This window comes from Triturus cristatus, chromosome 7 (genome assembly GCF_964204655.1).
Source record: "Triturus cristatus chromosome 7, aTriCri1.1, whole genome shotgun sequence".
Taxonomy (NCBI): domain Eukaryota; kingdom Metazoa; phylum Chordata; class Amphibia; order Caudata; family Salamandridae; genus Triturus; species Triturus cristatus.
Genome location: NC_140590.1, coordinates 949,204,077 through 949,222,061, shown reverse-complemented (window position 1 = coordinate 949,222,061; position 17,985 = coordinate 949,204,077). Strand labels below are relative to the sequence as shown.

Sequence of the window (17,985 nt, the reverse complement as noted above, 5' to 3'; positions counted from 1 at the left end):
GAAAATTTGAAAAGATAGCATCTGATCTCATCGCCTTTCCATGTTCAGCTCGTAGGGTTACACTGTGTATGCAAATAAAGTGTTCCTTACCCAGAACATCGAGTTGCATTCTGAACGTGGCCTTTCCAGCACGGTTGGTGGCGACACATTCGTACTCCCCCGCGTCAGCGCGCCGCACCACTTCAAAGATCAAGGAGTGGAAGCCCTTCTCCGACACGATCATTTTGTGAAACTGATCCGCACGGACAGGCCTTCCGTTTAACAACCATGCCACGTCAGGAGCTGGCAGACCAGTCACCTGTGAAAATGCAAAGTCTTGTGTTAAAAGATAAAAGTGAATAGATCACTGTAACATACCATACAAACAGGAAAGAATATTTTGATTGACACAATATAGAAATTTTCCGAAATATAACTTTATCCATATTCTAAGGATAGCAGCGATTTTTTTTAACTTCAGTTCTCAGTGTTGTTGTGTATTTTTATTGTTTTGGCACAGTTTGAGAGAACACTAATTCCAGGGGCCCATTAACAACAAAATTGGTGCTATTTAGTGAAATTCTCTATATATTGGCAGCAACCCTAATCCCAGCAGTTCTGGTCAATGTTGGAAAAGTCTGACAGATGGGACTGTCAAACATGATGGTCAGCCATAAAACTATTTCAAAGATTATATATATTTTTAAACAAACTGCCAAAGCACGAGTTTCTTTTTGGAAAATGAAAAACTATTGGCACCACGACGTGGTCGTATTATCCCCCATGTTGTGGGGCAGGGCTCATTATTTTTTTCTCCTATCCTTCACCGCCTGGTTTCTCCTGGCAGTGACGAACAGGAAACAACAAAAACATAATGCTGTTCACCCTAATTGAACGGAGGATGTTATGTGCTTCCTCCAATGGCCCCCCACTCTGTCGGGCCATTGAGGGAATGTTTACGCAGACCGAATCAATTTTACTCTATCAGCGTAAACCTAGCAGTCCACCTGACTCTAAATTGAGTGGGAAGATTAAGAGTTTGGTGGACAAGGCACTCCGTCTCAGTGCCCTCTCCGCCAAACTGTGAATCGGGACATAGGTTTTCATGGTCACATGCATGAGAAACTTTGTCTCCTCCTAGCTTGCTTCCTTTGGCTATGGCTTATTAATGTGCAGTTTTTATATAGCGCAAACTCGACGAGAAGGTATCAGAGCGCTTTACATGAGCACCAGTAGCCTTACAGACACAAAATTTAGGTCGAGCCTAGCGGCAGCACGCTTGCGCTGCTCGCTCTGCGAGACTGCTGTAGTAGAGTATGGGAGAGAAGCCACGCCAATTCTCCTCGCATATTTTTTATTGGCTTGTGTCATTGTCTTTCGTAAATGCTACCTTCGGATTCGTTAATAGGTTTGTTAGTCTCTCCTTAGTACAGCCTTGTCTTCATTTGTACCCTCCCATGGCTACTGGCCCTTTTACTTCGGTTGTTACACGGGACCTGTTATTTAGTCGGTAAACACTATTTACTTTATTGAGTTTCTCTTACTGCAGGCCGGACATGAGCTGCTTCAGCTGAAACCGCTTGTGTTTTTTTAAGCAGCACGCACGCCCTGTAACACGGGTGCCTGCTTTCGGCATTCAACCCCCCAGTAAAATGGATGTAGAAATGATTGGCGAAAGTCATGTGAATTTCAGGTAGCACCTAATCCTGTGCTAATGGGCTAAAGCTGACAACAGCACATCTGTGTTACATGTGATCTGTACTAAAACCACCTAATGGGTTATTTTCAAAAGCCTGTTTTATTAACACCACCACTACTCCACCACCAATATCACCAATACCACCACCACCACAATCCCACCAGCACCACTACCACCAATACCACCACCGCCAATACCACCACCGCCAATACCACCACCGCCAATACCCCCACCACCATGCCATCAACACCACCGCCATCAACATCACCAATACCACCACCAAAACCACTACCACCACCAAAACCACTACCACCACCAATACCACAACCACCACCAATACCACAACCACCACCAATACCACAACCACCAATACCACTGATGGAGCAAGGACTCGTAGAAAAGAGACTTGCTCGGAAGCAATCCTCTCTTTTAACTCATAACCTTGTATTAACTATGTATTGTGAACATTAATATGCATCACACTTGACATAAAAGAAAGAGAAGCTTACCTACGTGTTTTATTAACAAGTAACTCGAGCAAAATCTAAAATGGCTGCTAATGCGGAAAACTGTATTGGGCATGCGTCAACTGCATCTACGCAGTATGACGAACTGTCACTTGGAGGGAGTTTCTTACGCCTGCGCAAATGCTTTTAAATTGGCTGCTTGATAGCTCACATGCTAAGCATCTGCTTTGCTGAAACTAAACCAAAGCTGTTTTACTAATGTTAATGCGGGGGAAGCATTTATAAATTAATGGGGTTAGAGTAGAGATAGGTGGTATACAGTGAAACCATTTTATTTTGAAATTAATATTTGTTTTCTTTGACTTTTCTATTAGTATACATTTGGGCCTCTTGTATGAATCCGGAGTCTGTAACCCACGTGATCTCCGCACATGCGTAGTGCAAATGAGCTGGAAGAAGTGATGTGACACTTGAACGCAGTCCAAGGACGAAAATGATACATACCCTGGGAACCAGTACTAAAGTCCTCTGGAAACGCATGGGAACCTATGACGTTTATACTTTTGTGTCTATTAAGATGTGAATGCGGGTAGGAATACAAATGTATGAATAAATATTAAGGGGTGGGATCATTAAACAAGGAACTGAAAGACTAAATTGAACAATAAGCATGTGTGATGATCATACCCCCTTGCCTGTCCAGAGTTAGTAATTTTTTTTTTTTGAAAAACCTTTATTGACATTGCAACCAAAGACAAGTATGGGCCTACAACCCTCGGGGCCGGCCGCTAAGCAGTTAAAGTAACAGCAAGCAAATCTTAATCACACGCAGCACCTCGGGAAGCAGATTCTCCATGCTAGTATACTCCAGTCCAGCGAACAGCCCAAAGGGGAAACCAGGATATAAAAGGTTTTCATTTTACAATAAGGGATAGAAGGATCAGGTGCCAATCAAGTTCTCAGCAGCGAAAAATGGCAGGCAGAGTAGTGAACGTCAACAATGAACAGCAATCTATCAAGTCAATGGCGCTGAAACAGGAAGTTCAGGATGTGGAGGAATGTCACGAGCCGTTTGCGCCTGCAGTCCCCTGCCCTAGGACCCAGAAGACATCACGGAAATTGATGCACAAATAAAAAACAATGATTGGCAACGAAGGAAACCTACCGTACTGACCCCAGAAAAGAAAGACAAAGAAGAATAAGAGAAGAAAAAGGAGGCCATAGGAACAAAGTAAAGGACTAAAGAAGCCCCTCCCCCAACCCCCCACCCTGCACCTCTGCAGATGACTACGGCCCCCCCTCCCGCAGTGTGCCTGTCGCCCCAGAACCAGACCCGAAATATAGAAGAAACAGAGAAAAAGGGGAAAGAGAGGAAACCCCCCCTAACAGAGAAGGGGAGAGAGTAGTAATAAACTGGAGGAGGGCCTTCAACCATGCCCCTGGCTTCTCCCTCCCGCACAATATATTCCTCCCCAAAACAAACAGTAAACAACAAAAATTCGACCATGTCTAAGAGAAATGGGGAGCATTATTCACAGACTACACTATCAGTTATGCCGTGAGAGCACACAACCCCCAAGCCCGCCCGCCTATTAAATGACAACCTCTGAAGGATCAGCCTTATCCTTGGCCACGCTTTGCGAATCCACCAATGCATACCCAGCGACCTATTATCATGTCCAAAGTTACAAGGAAGAGGAGCGTCCAAAGAAGACCAGGAAGGGACACACACGTAGGGAGGATGTCTCTGAACACCAACACAGTCATCGTCATGGAAGATCACCTTTCCCAGTACTGCCCCAGGGCCCGCGCCGCACACAAGGTCCAGGAAGGAGGAATCAGCCAGAGCAGGCGACCGCTGCGGGAAGATCGCCTGGATCGCCGGAGGCCGCGCATGGGACAAAGTCACCACCTTCTGCTCAAGTCCAAAATCTCCGGAACAGGCCGACCCCACAGCCAGCCGACCACACGCTGCCACAGTGTCCGAAATTTCCAGCTGTCCCTTATTCACAGAGGCGGTCACGTTACTTTCCTCCTGTGTAGGGTGAAGCAGATCCTTGTGTACCTGGGGACAGGCAGACCGCAACTGTTCCGACGCTGGCGCAATACCATCCAGCTTCCTCCCCAATACCCGGGCGCCGTGAACCAGGGTGGAATGAAGGGCTCCGAGAGCGTCGAGAAGGTCACCGTACCCCAGCACAGCCCCCTGCGCTCGCTCCGCTACGCTCCTCTGCGCCACACACTCCCAATCTTGCTGTGACCCAATGTACAGGATGATAGAGTCCATCCCATCAAGATGGCCGCAGGGCAGGGCCACCCCAGATGGGAACCGGGACTCAGGCACAAGCGCATCAAGTTCCATGTCACTGCAAACAGGGTTCCGGAGGCAGGCAAAATATGCATTCAGTGTGTGGTCACAGGTAACAGTCGTTCTCCTCCTGGGCCAGTGCCCGCGAAAACCGGGAGCAGCCCGCGCAAATCGGGACGAGCCACAGGCCGCGTCCGATCAGTTCACTGGCGAGGGCCCAGGCAATCGCCGAAAGACCCTGGAATCGTCACCCCGGGTATGCACCCGTTACGCCACGCTCGATGGTAGGAGCGACCACAGCGAGATTCAGGCCAATATTCGCTCCGCTTCGGTATTCCGACTCCACCCGGTCACCAATGGCCGCTGTTGTTGAACTGCCGCCCGGCCATGTTGTCCACCCGAGGTCCCGGCTCCAGGGCTGCACAGGCCGCAAACTTCAAACGAACATTTCTCAGGCAGTACCGCCGCCAGAAACTTCAGGATCACACGATCGGTTGCCGCTCTCAATCACCAACACGGGCATGTAGCGCAGGCTGAGGATCACATGCAGGATATCTGTGCGGGATGTGGAGGTTCACGGAGCCGGGAGCCTACGCTGCCGTCCCGGTCGCCATCTTGGCTCCTCCCCCCAGAGTTAGTAATTTTGAGATATTGAAACATTAAGGGGTGGTACACGAGCATAGAAAGGTATAACTGAGGTAGTCTTAGTTAGTTAGGGAGCACAAGAGACGCTGAATGCTGCAGAGCTTGGGATGCTGCCGGAGTGACGGGCGAATGCTGATGAAGAATCGAATTGCAGAACTATCAACTTAAGCTTAATTAATTTAGAAGAAGATCGCGGAAGAATCTCGAGGAGGAAGAGAGTGTCAGAGAGGGGTGCTATGCAAGCGTCGGGTTTTAGAGAGGTCATCTATCCTGTCCTGATTCCTGACCTGAAACCTTTGTCGGCTGATCTTTCCCAGGGGGACCCTTCCCAACTCCTTGGCCAGGGGGTTGGTTTTCACACCCTTCTAGGTAATTATATTTTCATGTATATGCAGGTGTGCTTTTCTCTCTATACTCTCCTTTCCGAGCAACGTCTTTGCAAAGTATGATACATTTGTCTGAATGATTAATTGAATCTTCCTTCCTTCGAGTGACGGAAACTGTACTGTACTTTGGAATTGGTTCACATGAAATTAATTTAGATAAAGCCTTAAAAGAAATTCCCAAGTCTGTAGTCATTTCATTGCAAAGAGAATTAGTTCATGTCATTTCACCATCGTCTAGTTCAACAAATGGTCCATTGACCAGAGGAAAGAACTCTTTGAGCAGTGAAAGATTAGTTAGAAATGATGGGTAACTAATCTTACAGAAAGAAATAAAACAAATCTTGACTCCAGCGGTTTTACTGGCCTGTGTGTATGAATGTGTGTTTTATGGGCCCAGGTGAATATATGGTATTGGAGTATCTGTTGCTGGTTCACCGCTGGATCACCACCACCAATACCAATACCACCACCACCACCAATACCTATAATACCACCACCACCAACACCAATACCAACACCACCAATACCATCAATACCACCACCACCAATACCACTACTAGCAATACCACCACCAATCCAATACCACCAATACCACCACCAATCCAATACCACCACCAATACCTATACCACCACCAATACCAATACCACCACCAATACCAATACCACCATCAATACCACCACCAATACCACAACCACCACCAATACCACAACTACTGCCAATACCAGAACCATTGCCAATACCACAACCACCACCAATACCATCACCAATACCCTTACCACCACCACCAATATCATTACCACCACCACCGATACCTTCACCACCACCACCACCAATACCACCATCAATTCCATCACCAATACCCCACCACCAATACCACCACCACCACCAATACCACTACCACTACCACCACCACCACCAGTACCACCACCGATACCAGTACCACCACCAATACCAATACCACCACCAATACCAATACCACTACCAATACCAGTACCACCACTACCAATACCAGTACCTCCACTACCAGTACCACCACCACCACAAATACCAATACTGTCACCACCAATACCACCACCTCCACCAATACCACCACCACCAATACCACCAATGCCACCAACAATGCCACCACCAATACCACAACCACCAATACCACCAGCACCACCAATACCAATACCACCACCTCAGCTCCTCTCGCTCACTAGTAATACCAGGGGCACTGTACAAGGCCAGAGCTGCAGCCAAGACCATCCCTATCTCCCTCCATGCCTGCCATAAAGCACAGCCCACCCTGCCCCAGTAAGTGAAGCCAGGGCCCTACTACAGCTGGAGTGTTTTTTATTAGGCCAAAGATAGCAATGACATTGCGCAATGCCACACTGCACAGTCAAATCACGGAGAGGACAGGAACTAGCCCCCCTTCCCGCTCTTCCTCCTGAGCCGCGACAGTGTAATCATAGAGCGAAAGGTGTTGGAGCGCTTTGTTAGTGTTAATAGCTGGGATCATATGCAACTCTCACGTCACACTTTGTGTCTTTGTAATTTACAATACTAACACATCTTCTTCACTGTACTATTTATCAGTACTTTGAAGACGTTGCAGGCCGGTCTCTTCCTCTGATATTTACAATCTAACTAGTGGTGGAGAAGGCCCTTTATTGCAATGCAATAGGTCCCGCATTTGCGAGAGTATAAGCTATTAGTATTGTGAATGACAATGCCTTTATTTATGCTTTAAAACCCAAAACAGAAATAAAAGGCATTGTTATTAACAATGCCAATAGCTCAAACTCCTGCGAATGCGAGACCTTCTGCATTGCAAATGCTTGTCTTTTTTTAGGCAAGGGGAGGTGAAGTGATTTGCCCAGAATCACAGAATGCTTGAGCCTCCCGCCACACTCGAACCTTGTTTCCTAGCTTCAAAGTCGGCCGCACTAATTAGTTTCTTGTGGAAATAAGTGTTTTTTGTAAAGCGCTCTGATGCCCACGGGGCAACGTCCACACTATATAAAATCACATAAATAAAATACAAATATAATAAATTAAAAGGGTTTCGTTCATATTATTTCTTTCTTAGGGCTTTTTTTCCCCTGCTGTACTGAAGAACGCCACTGGAGAGCAGCAATTGGAAAAACGAAAATATTCCAAATTACAATAGGTGATATGCTTAGTGGAAATACTGCGTTATTTGATATGGTGCACTGTATGTGCAGTGTTTCCTATATTTGGTGGTAAGTTGCATGGGCTTGTAGACTTCTCAACTACTCTCCTGCCATTCATCACCCTGCGCACAGACTCCCACTGCGTGCACTACAAAGAGAAGGGAAATACAATTCAAGAAAAGTTTTAGCATCATTACGTTTGCAGTCTTCTTCAGATAATTCAGTTTTCTCTGATCAGCTTCGCAATGCCACCTTAAAACTCTATGGTTGATATATTGGGCTTTAAAACAGCCTTTGTCTATAATAAAATTAGACGTGCCATTATCAGAACAGAACTCTACATTTTATCTTCAACCAGTCAGATTACAAACCGTAATCTAACATGGAGCCGTGCACCTTACATAATGTGTATTATTTAGCCGGCCTTATTACTTAGTTTTGCCACATAAGATAGTTCATTTTCCAAATTGTGTGAAGTTATATTATGACATTTCCTAATATATGTCTTCAATATTCCAAGTTCAGTGGCATGACTATTGGGTGGGTTCGCGGGTGCCGCTCGTAGGCGCTGCTGGTGCAGAAATTCATTTTTACCTTGGCTCACGGACACAGAGGACGCTTTCCTGTCACAGCGGGATACTTGCATTAATCTGAGTTGTGTACCCTCCCGGGACTGCGAGGACCAGGTAGCCCGGCGTCAATCCACCCGCCCCACCTGATTCCTCTTCCCGGCTCCTCCCTGCCAGCCTACTTCACGCCTCGCGGCCCCCGCTTCGCGGGAGCCGCTCGTAGGCGCTGCTGGTGCAGAAATTCATTTTTACCTTGGCTCACGGACACAGAGGACGCTTTCCTGTCACAGCGGGATACTTGCATTAATCGGAGTTGTGTACCCTCCCGGGGGCAGGCGAGGACCAGGTAGCCCGGCGTCAATCCACCCGCCCCACCTGATTCCTCTTCCCGGCTCCTCCTTCCCTGCATATTGGTATATTACGTGGCCTATCCCTGAACGCGCTAGAGGGACGCGCGCGGATCGCAACCCGGAGCGAAGACCGGGCAAAGAGCGGGCCCTCTAAGGCCCTCCGAGGCCGATCGAGGCTGGGCTGGGCCTGGTCTCTGTGACTTTGGGTTTCAGGGGTATAATATTATTATTATTGTAATGGCCCTGAGTGGGAACGAATTGCCTGGGGACACGTTGAGGGGCGTGGTAAATGGTCCCCTAGACAGTTATTTCAAGAAGAAGACCCTAATGGTTGACGATCAAGGTGATACTTTGGCCGAGCGTAGATCTGAACGACGACGCTCAATTGAGAACATGAAACGTAGGGCCCCAGGGGATCCTATTCCTCAGGTTCCCGCAGACGATTGTGACAGTTGTGGTATTAGTGATGTCCTTCCTTCCCAAGAGGATGTCCCGCTATAACTACGTGATTGTTCCCCTACAAATAATGTTCCCAGTGTTCATGTTATTAGTGATTCCCTTCCTTTAAATGTTATAAGAAATCCTAAGGTCTCTAATACACGACTTCCAGGCCGGGGGTTACAAAATGGGAAAAAGACTAAGATCCAGGCCAAGGGGAAAATTTATGGTCCTCCTCCTAGGAAAATAAGACGTAGGGAGGGGGTGGCCCCAATTAACCCTAGGATCTATCATTCGGAGTTTGGCCAACATACAAGGACTCGAAATGAAACTGCTACAGGGCCAGCAATAGGGCCAGAATGTAGGCCAATTCCGGCCACTTGTACCTTCTCTGGGGGCCCGGATTTAGTTGCAATTAATCCGGAGCCCATTCAGCCCGCTGTTAACTCTCCGCAGGCGCCTGCTATTGCTACTGCTCTTCTAACCAAACTGGGGGATATGTTTAGTACTCTCATATTGCCCATTACTGACAATCTGAGGAGGCTGGAGCACAGGCTTGAGAATATTGAATCTACACTGAGAAATTTGACTACAGTAGAAAAGGTGCAAACGAATGGTACTAGTTTCCAGGCCCCAGTACCTACTACTAATAATATTCTCCAAGAAACTCCGGATTTTAGTAGTAATGTACTACAGGTCGGGGATTATACAGCTCCTGACCGTGTTAGAAAGGGCCCCTGGACGTCCTTGGAACACCCAACCAGTAAGCTTGTTACAGCCCATGGGGAGATCAGTATAGCACCTCTAGGGATTACACGTCAGGAGCAGGAAAGCTCCATGCGGGATGGGGGTTCTAGGATCCATGGTCCACAGGTTGATTTACCCCCAGAAGCTGTGCCCTTGGTGGTGGTTTTGACAGGGGTCCCGGTTTTGGCTGATAATAAGAGAGAAGACTTCTACCAGCTGAAAAACAAAATTATACACTGGTTAAGAATACATAGACCTATAAACAGGAATATTAATGGAGAGATATTATACGCCAGACGTCTCCCTTGGCTTGGTGGTACAAGTAAGGACGTTGAAGGAGACATAGTCTTGATTAATTTTAGAGATCCAGAAGCGGTTGATTTTATATTGAATTGGCCTTTAGGTAATGGTAACAGCCAAATTAGTTCTCGAGCCCTGACCTATTTTTACCCTAGGTCCCTGGTGTTCCCCCTAACCCATGCCGGGAAAAACTAGAGACTATCCAGTCATCCCCACAGCACTACATGCTACGAACTTGCGATTCGACCAACAAGGTTGGAATACGATACCTTTTAGAGGCCCCAGGTACAACAACCAGAGAGTGGACCATATGAGGCCGTTCATGCCCCTAGAGCTAGGGAATAGGTTTGATGTTTTTTCCGGCATGAATGATTGCGATTGAAGATTACAGCATAGGAAGGGTAAGCGGGATAGCCAAAGTGTAGGCAGATTAGAGGGGAACGCAATTGTGATATCTAACGAAGCTGATGAACCCCAAATTAGCGATGGGGTATCTCTGCTCCCGGAAATTGGGGCTGCTGTTGGATTTTTTGTTACTACCCACCATCTATCTGTGGGAGGTAGTACTAATGATAATGATAAACAGCTTCTAAACCAGGTAGAGCATTTTGAAACAACCAATTTAGGGGTAGCGGTTGGAGAAAATAGAGTTATCTTAGCTCCGCCCACTAGCGGTAAAGACGTAATTCACCTGTTGTCTTGGAACACAGCAGGGTTGGAAAAAAAATTGGTTCTCCCGGATTGGAACAACTTTATTGAAAAATTCGATATATGTATGTTCCAAGAAACTTGGAGTTTATCACCAGTTTATAAAACTGGTTATGCTACCTTTTGTGTACCCGCTTACAGTTGTGGAAAGGGTAGACCCTCTGGGGGCTTGCACATTTGGATAAAAATAGATCTAAACTGGAACATCTCAGTTCATGATTCGGAGTGTAGGGACATTCAACACCTTTCATTTCCAGGCCAGGTGAGGGGAAGTAAGGTGGAGCTATTTAATATTTATGCTAGAGGGACCCAGGGAGTTAAAACGCCTTGTACCTTTACGATTCTAGAACAGGCACTAGCTAATTGTACCCCAAATTCCCAAAAAATTGTGGGAGGTGATTTTAATTGTACATTCGAACCCTTAAGTGAGGATGACCCCCTGGGTATAGAGGAGGATGACGCAAGTTGGTCTATCCCCGCACTGGCACTACCCCCGATTAAAAAGTGGTCCGCTAGAGCATTACAGATTAACGCTCTTACTGTGGATTATAATTTAAGAGCAGTGAACGGTAGATCTCCTTCTGATCGGAACGGGGCAATGACGTTCAACAGACTCAATAGCCCATCCAGAATTGATTATATTTTATTGGACGTCACCATGTGGCGTGATTTAGTCGATATGGAGGTGGTTCCCTCGCAGGATAGTGACCACAACCCTTTATGTCTGTCGTTAGGGTGGAGAAATTTAATAGGTGGCCCAAACACAGCCCCACCGAAGACAACAAAGGAGGTAACTCCTTATGACGGTAACCGAAGATTGAAATGGGACAAGGTTGGCTCTCACCCAGATAAACTGGTAAAGATTAAGGCACACATTGATGTGTTGACTAGTGAGTTTGAGGCCCTAGCCATGGGGATAGGGGCTGTTCAGGATTCACCCTTTCCTCGGGTATATAATAACACCATTGAAGAAGTTGGTAAATTATTTTTAACTAAGAGCAATAAAACAAAAGCTCCTAAACCCAGCAACCCCTGGTACACTATTAAGTGTCGGGCCAAAAGACGTGAGTTAGCTGCCGCCCTCCGTAAAAAGAACCAACCGCTAGTTAAAATAGTTAGGAGGGAGTATGCCCACGAACTAGCGTGGGCTAAAAAAGAGTGGGAGGAACAGTATTGGCAGGACCTCAAAAATGCATCTAAAATGAAAAATGGCTCACTGTTCTGGGATTTGATCAATAAGGCCAGAAATTATAATAGGCCCCTGCTGGCTAATCATATTACTAGCCAACAATGGTATTCCCATTTTTCAACAATATACGGTGGTCAAGATGCACCCGAATTCCTTTTTCGGGATCCAGCCAATCGGGCACCCCTTGTAGCCACGCTCGAGAATCCATTTGTGCCCTCTGAGAGTGGCCATAGGACACCTAACCCCGAAGAAGGCAGCGGGCCAAGATGGTATTCCGGGGGACCTTCTTATGATTGATCCCACAGCCTGGGCCACACTCATTGCATTAATAATGAACCTAATAGCCAAGGGACATCCTGTCCCAGACTCATGGAAGGGGGCGGAAGTGATCACGGTCTATAAAAAGGGTGACAGGGATGACCCTGCCAACTACAGACCAATTAGTCTGATAGACGTGATTCAGAAAGTGGTTGGCAGGGTCATCATTTTGCGAGTAGGTGCATGGATGGAGGAGGAGCAGGTCCTCTCTCACTTCCAGGCCGGGTTCCGGAAAAAAGTGGGTACAATGGACCAGGTCTTCCGCTTTTTTGCAATCTATTGGAAAACTGTGTTAATTAACCAGGGTAGTCTCTACCTGGCGTTTATAGATCTCAGGATGGCGTTCGACCTAGTCCCCCGAGCTAGGCTATGGGAAGTTTTGGAGGAGATGGGCTTGCCGGGTTACCTTCTGGATCTTATAGTCAAGCTCCATGAAGAAAATTATGCAAGAATCAGATGGGGTACCCAAGGCCAACTGACCGAGAGGGTTCCCGTGAGGAAGGGAGTCCGCCAGGGATGTGTCATGGCGCCGACCCTATTTTCCCTATTTGTGAATGGTGTGGTGGACCACCTGAGGGACGAGGCGGCGGATGCGCCATCCCTGGCTGGGGAAAAAATACCAACTCTCCTCTTCGCGGACGATACCATTCTGATTAAAAAAACCCCGGCAGGTCTTCAAAAGCTATTACATCGCTTTAGTGATTTTTGTAATGATAGGGGCCTTACAATTAATACCTCGAAAACGAAACTAATGGCCCTTTCCCCGTCCAGAAGATTTCGGAATAATTTTTCGCTTAATGGGGAGTCCCTGGATATGGTGGAGTCCTTCGATTACTTGGGTGTTAGGGTGAATAGTCGGATGCGCTGGAATGACCATCTGGCTAAAATGTTACTAAATTTCAAAAGAGTTGCTGGGGTGGTAATACGCGAGCATAGGGAGTCAGTGAGTAAACCCGTGGCCCCGGCCCTAGCTATCTATGAAGGACAAATTTTGCCAAGTGCTCTGTACGGCTCTGAACTTTGGGGGTTCGAGAATCTCCCGGATTTAATTACCTCAGAAAACAAGTTCTTGAGAGATCTGGTTGCCTTACCAGCTTCTACCCCATTGATACCATTACGTTTAGATATGGGCAGGCGCCCCCTTAAGGAAATAGTGCGCCTTCGCCCTCTACTTTTTTGGGTGCGGCTGAGAAGGACTGAGGAGCTCAAGAACTATGCTGCTGCATTGGACGAACTTATCTTGTTGGACAAAGGTAACAGGATTAAGTGGTTGAGCAACCTACGGCAGCTGGTGGGACTTATAGGCCTAAGTGATCTATGGAAGAGTCAATCCCCGCCACCTAAATTAGTCATCAAGAAGCTTATTGGGAGTGGGTCCAGCTGGAGAGTTTGCGTAGAGGTGCTGGGGGTTCTCTCACCGAGCGGTTTCTAGAAATAAAGGGGTCATGTCAATTTGAACTACTCCTTGATTACATCGAGAAACCATTGGACAGATCATTATACTTAAAAGTTAGGTATGGAACCCTCCCTGTAAATGCCTTTACCTTCGGGTGGAATGCACAAGGTAGTATATCAAAGGCGTGCCCGTGCTGTGCAGCCCCTATTGAGTCTGTGGCGCATTTTATGTTTGCTTGCCCGGCTTACAGAGTATCTAGAAGGATATGGCTAAAACCTTTATGCAGGGGCCTGGGCCTTAGATGTCACGCAATGGCCCTGCGAGTTCTCTGTACCGATACATCCTCCTCCTCAATGGTGTGTGGTGTCGCCAAATTTATCGGAAGTGCTTGGGTGATCCGTATGAGGAGACTAAAGCTCCTACTTACCTTGCAGGCCGGGACGTCACAATGAAGGAATGGCTCATGGGCTAGGTTAGTGGCCCCTGTTATTTATTTAGTAGGGGAAATGAGTAGTTATGCTGTCAAACGCAGAGTAAACTGATTAATTTTAACTTGTATTTTCTGTACTGAGAATTTTTACGTGACTTTTGTTGTACAAATTTTAATGATGATTTATATTGTATTTTGTAGCATGTGCCTACATAGGTCATGAATACTGTTGTATATTACTTTTATGATGAAATTTTTTATCGAATAAAGTATCACTGACTGACTATTGGGTGGGTGATGCTCTAAAGAAAGATGGAATGGACTGTCCGGGATAAAACATGTGGTGGTTATTAAACCCTTACCCACCACTTTGTGTCTTTTCACTGGACTGCCTTCCTCTCCGGAATACAATTCAACACCTCAGTGCCATAGAATGTATCCCCTTACCTCTCCTTAATGCTTGTCAGACTTCTGCCTTACACAACGGGTTGAGTCTGTACATCTTTTGACTTGCGTTTATAGGTAGTCAATATCATATACATAGCTCTTATTTGAGCAGATCATACCGTCTTGTAGAAGTCTTGTGAGATTCATTATGCAGGGCCAGCACAATAAGGTAGCCTTTACTGGCCCGGCAAAAATGACAGACTGCAGAATCAAAATGTGTGCCCTGACATGGTTTGGAATACTAGTTATTGAGCCATTTATACTCGATACTCTGAAGAGATGGACTTTTTTGAACAGTAAAATGTGAAACTTTTTTATTATCTTAATTATATTGTTGTAACTGGTCCAACAATTCATTGACTTTAATAGCAAAAAGTTGATCCTGTAAGACTGTAGAGTTCACTGGGCTCCGTGTGTGTTCTGTGATATTTAGTACCTAAATCCTGACCACGCATCTCAAAAACCAAAAAAAAAGCTGTGGATATCGAGTTTATTCATTTTTCGCTCCTTACATAACCGCGGGAATGGTGTTTTTCCAGTAGTTATAAAGAAAATTGAATCCATTTCCTTCCTTTCTCTTCATGGTACCGGTTCATTATTGAATTTGCTTTTTAAGTAACACTATACCAATTATTCCCCTAATCCCTGCCAGTCTAATTTCCTAGTACTCATATACCCCTATATCCAGCAGTCCAGTTCCACCTCATGTCAAGAATGTGCATAGATAAATATATGTTTACACCTCAATAAAATCCCCGTGTATCACACAGGCACTTGTACAGGGAGGAGCCCGGAACATGCAAGCACATACAGGGGCACCACGAGTTTGTGGCTATACAGCACTAACCACGCACTGATCAGAAGGAGACAGCAGAGAGCTCACCACGCGCTCTCAGGGACAAGTTGAGGGGCAAGAAATGAAGCGCTCCTCACACGCTAGGAGGGAATCAAGTGCTCACCCAGCGCTCTATTGGCAGAGACATGGGGCATAAGCATCCCTCCTTGGAGAGCACTGGGGCACACCAGCAAGGTGCAGACAGGCAGGCCAACACAAGGGCCCTCAGAGCAAAGTGGCAGTCCTCATCTCAGTGCAGCACGTCAGTACTACAGAGTAATCCAGTCCTACAGCGGTCCTCCTGGCTGTCCAGCATACTAAAATCATGGGGTCAAAGCCCCTGTACTTACACTCCCAAAGTCTTTGTTCTTGGGACACTTCAAACAACTTTAGAATTGCACAACACCCCAATTCGATCCCCAGCCCTGGCTCCAGACACACTACAGGGGGGCGGAGACAGCATTGTGAAAGGCAGGCACAGCCCCATTAAGGTGCTAGCAAAACTCTTCCCAACACTTTAATTGTCACTTCTAAAAGTGGCATTTCTAAAATAGTAATAACAAAACCACTTTCAGCAATCAGCAGGATTTATCACTACTATTTCAAACATACCAAACATGGCCACGCTACCCCTTTTATAACAGAAATTAACACAGAACACCCATCAGGGAATTCCCAATGCAAACCTATGAGAGGAGCAGCGTCACAGCAGTTAGAAACCAAATAGGCTGTTCGTCACTACCAGAACATGCTACACAACAAAGGCACATGTCCTACCATTTACCTACACAGCACCCTGCCCATAGGGCTATCTAGGGCCGACCTTAAGTGTGAGCTATATGTACTAAAAGCAGTGTTTCAGACTTGGCAAACACTTTAAATGGCTCGTCACAGTGGCAGTAAACTGCGCATGCAGGCCCTGCAGTGGCAGAGGCCTGAGATAGGATTGAAATTCTACTTCTGTGGGTGGCGCAAGCAGTACTGCAGGCCCACTAGTAGCATTTAATATACGTTCCTGGTTATATAGGATACCACTGTACAAGAGACTTACAGGTAAATTAAATATGCCAAACAGATGTAGACCAGTCTTAAAAGGTTTACAGGAGAGAGCACATACACTTTAGCACTGAACAGCAGTGGTAAGGTGCCCAGAGTCATAAAACCAACAAAAACAGGTCAGAAAAAATACAGGAGAAAGGCAAAAAAGTTGAGGATAACCCTGCAATAAGGGCTAGTTCCAACAGGCAGCAGTGGAGGGTGAGGGGGGCATTTCTTCTGTGAATGCTGAATTACAGCAGCCAGGTGGGAGAGTCTGAGTCGTGTGTTTGTGAGAGGGAGAACATTAAAGAGTAAACACCATTTTCAAGCAGCTGCCATACTACTGGGTTACATGGTGATTGCAAACTGGGAACCTGAGGAAGGCCCAACAGGTGGTGCGCAAAACTCCTGCACATTGCTGACTCATCAGTGTCCCTACTGCGCTGAGCTTGTGCATGCCCGGGATATAAGGGTATTATATTTGAGTGTGTCCAGCAACAGGCAGGATTTAATGAGCAGTAACAGGTAGAAAAGTGCTGGAAGACGTCACCTGCAGCATCCACTGAAAGGACAACTCCAGCTGACCAGCTTCACCTGGATTTTCCTGGAATGACAGGTGCATTGTGGGAGTTGGAGTCCCCGACCCCAAGAGGCAAACTAGAGCTTCAGAACCCTTGACTGGTGCTGTTGGAGCCTTCCTGACCCTCAAGGAACCTTTAACAAGAAGATCTGAAAGTTTGGGAACTTTTTGTTAACTTGTGGAAAAAAGCTTCAGAATAAGACCAGCATTGACAACGAGAGCCAAGCGGCAATGTCGAACTGTAACTCGGCTTGACTGCACTGGTTTGTCCCTCTGAACGCTCAGGTGCTCTTCGCCGTTGACGATGAAGATAAAGACCCCCAGGTCTCACTGAGGCTTTGCGGTGCAGCAGGCCACCGTCATCGACACAAAATCCAGGTTAGAAGACCCGATCGCACAACATCGGGAGAAAAAGCTAAAAAAAATAATTACTGAGTCAGAAGGTAAAAATGTGACCGGCCCCACCGCTCATTGTCTCTGACTCACTCTCCATCGCGGTTGGCCTGAAAGTTTGACTTTGTCCCGGTCCAGCACGCTCAGATAGCCACAGTTGGTGCTTTACACTTTTTAGCGCTAGAAAGAACGTCAGCAGCCTATCTTTCAGAGGAGACTAGTCTGGGAGTGTGTGCCCCTCTCTCATGTGTTGGTGTAGCGCATATTTTAGTTGCAAATATTTGTACCATTCGGTTTCTGCTTGGTCTTATTCGCGTTGAAGCTCCTGGAAAGTGAGCAGTTTCTGGCCTCTCCATAGGTCTTCTAGTTTCTTGATCCCAAGCATTTCTCATTTCTTAAGAGTCTCCCTCAAGGCCCAAAGCTCTCTCAGTTGGTCGCTATCCCAGAGTGGCGTTCTGCCTGTTAATTTGCCCTTGCACCTGTGTGCTTTGTCGCTTCTTTCCAAATCCGAACTACAGACCCCGTATGCGGGGGAAGATGTTTATCTGTGTGTCCACCGCACAGTGCTGCTAGGTATCCCTTTTCCCTCATCGCCCAGTGATC

The 17,985-nt window shown here is 46.6% G+C and overlaps 1 protein-coding gene across 6 annotated transcripts in view; it reads right to left on the bottom strand.

The window, feature by feature from the left end:
- The window catches only part of MYOT (myotilin), a 476,183-nt gene that overhangs the window by 81,506 nt on the left and 376,692 nt on the right, over positions 1-17,985 (bottom strand). For all 6 annotated transcript variants that reach the window (XM_085617966.1, XM_085617971.1, XM_085617967.1 and 3 more), the window contains one exon: positions 91-298. In XM_085617966.1, the coding sequence (XP_085474092.1) occupies positions 91-298 (208 nt within the window). The remainder of the gene's footprint in view (positions 1-90; positions 299-17,985) is intronic.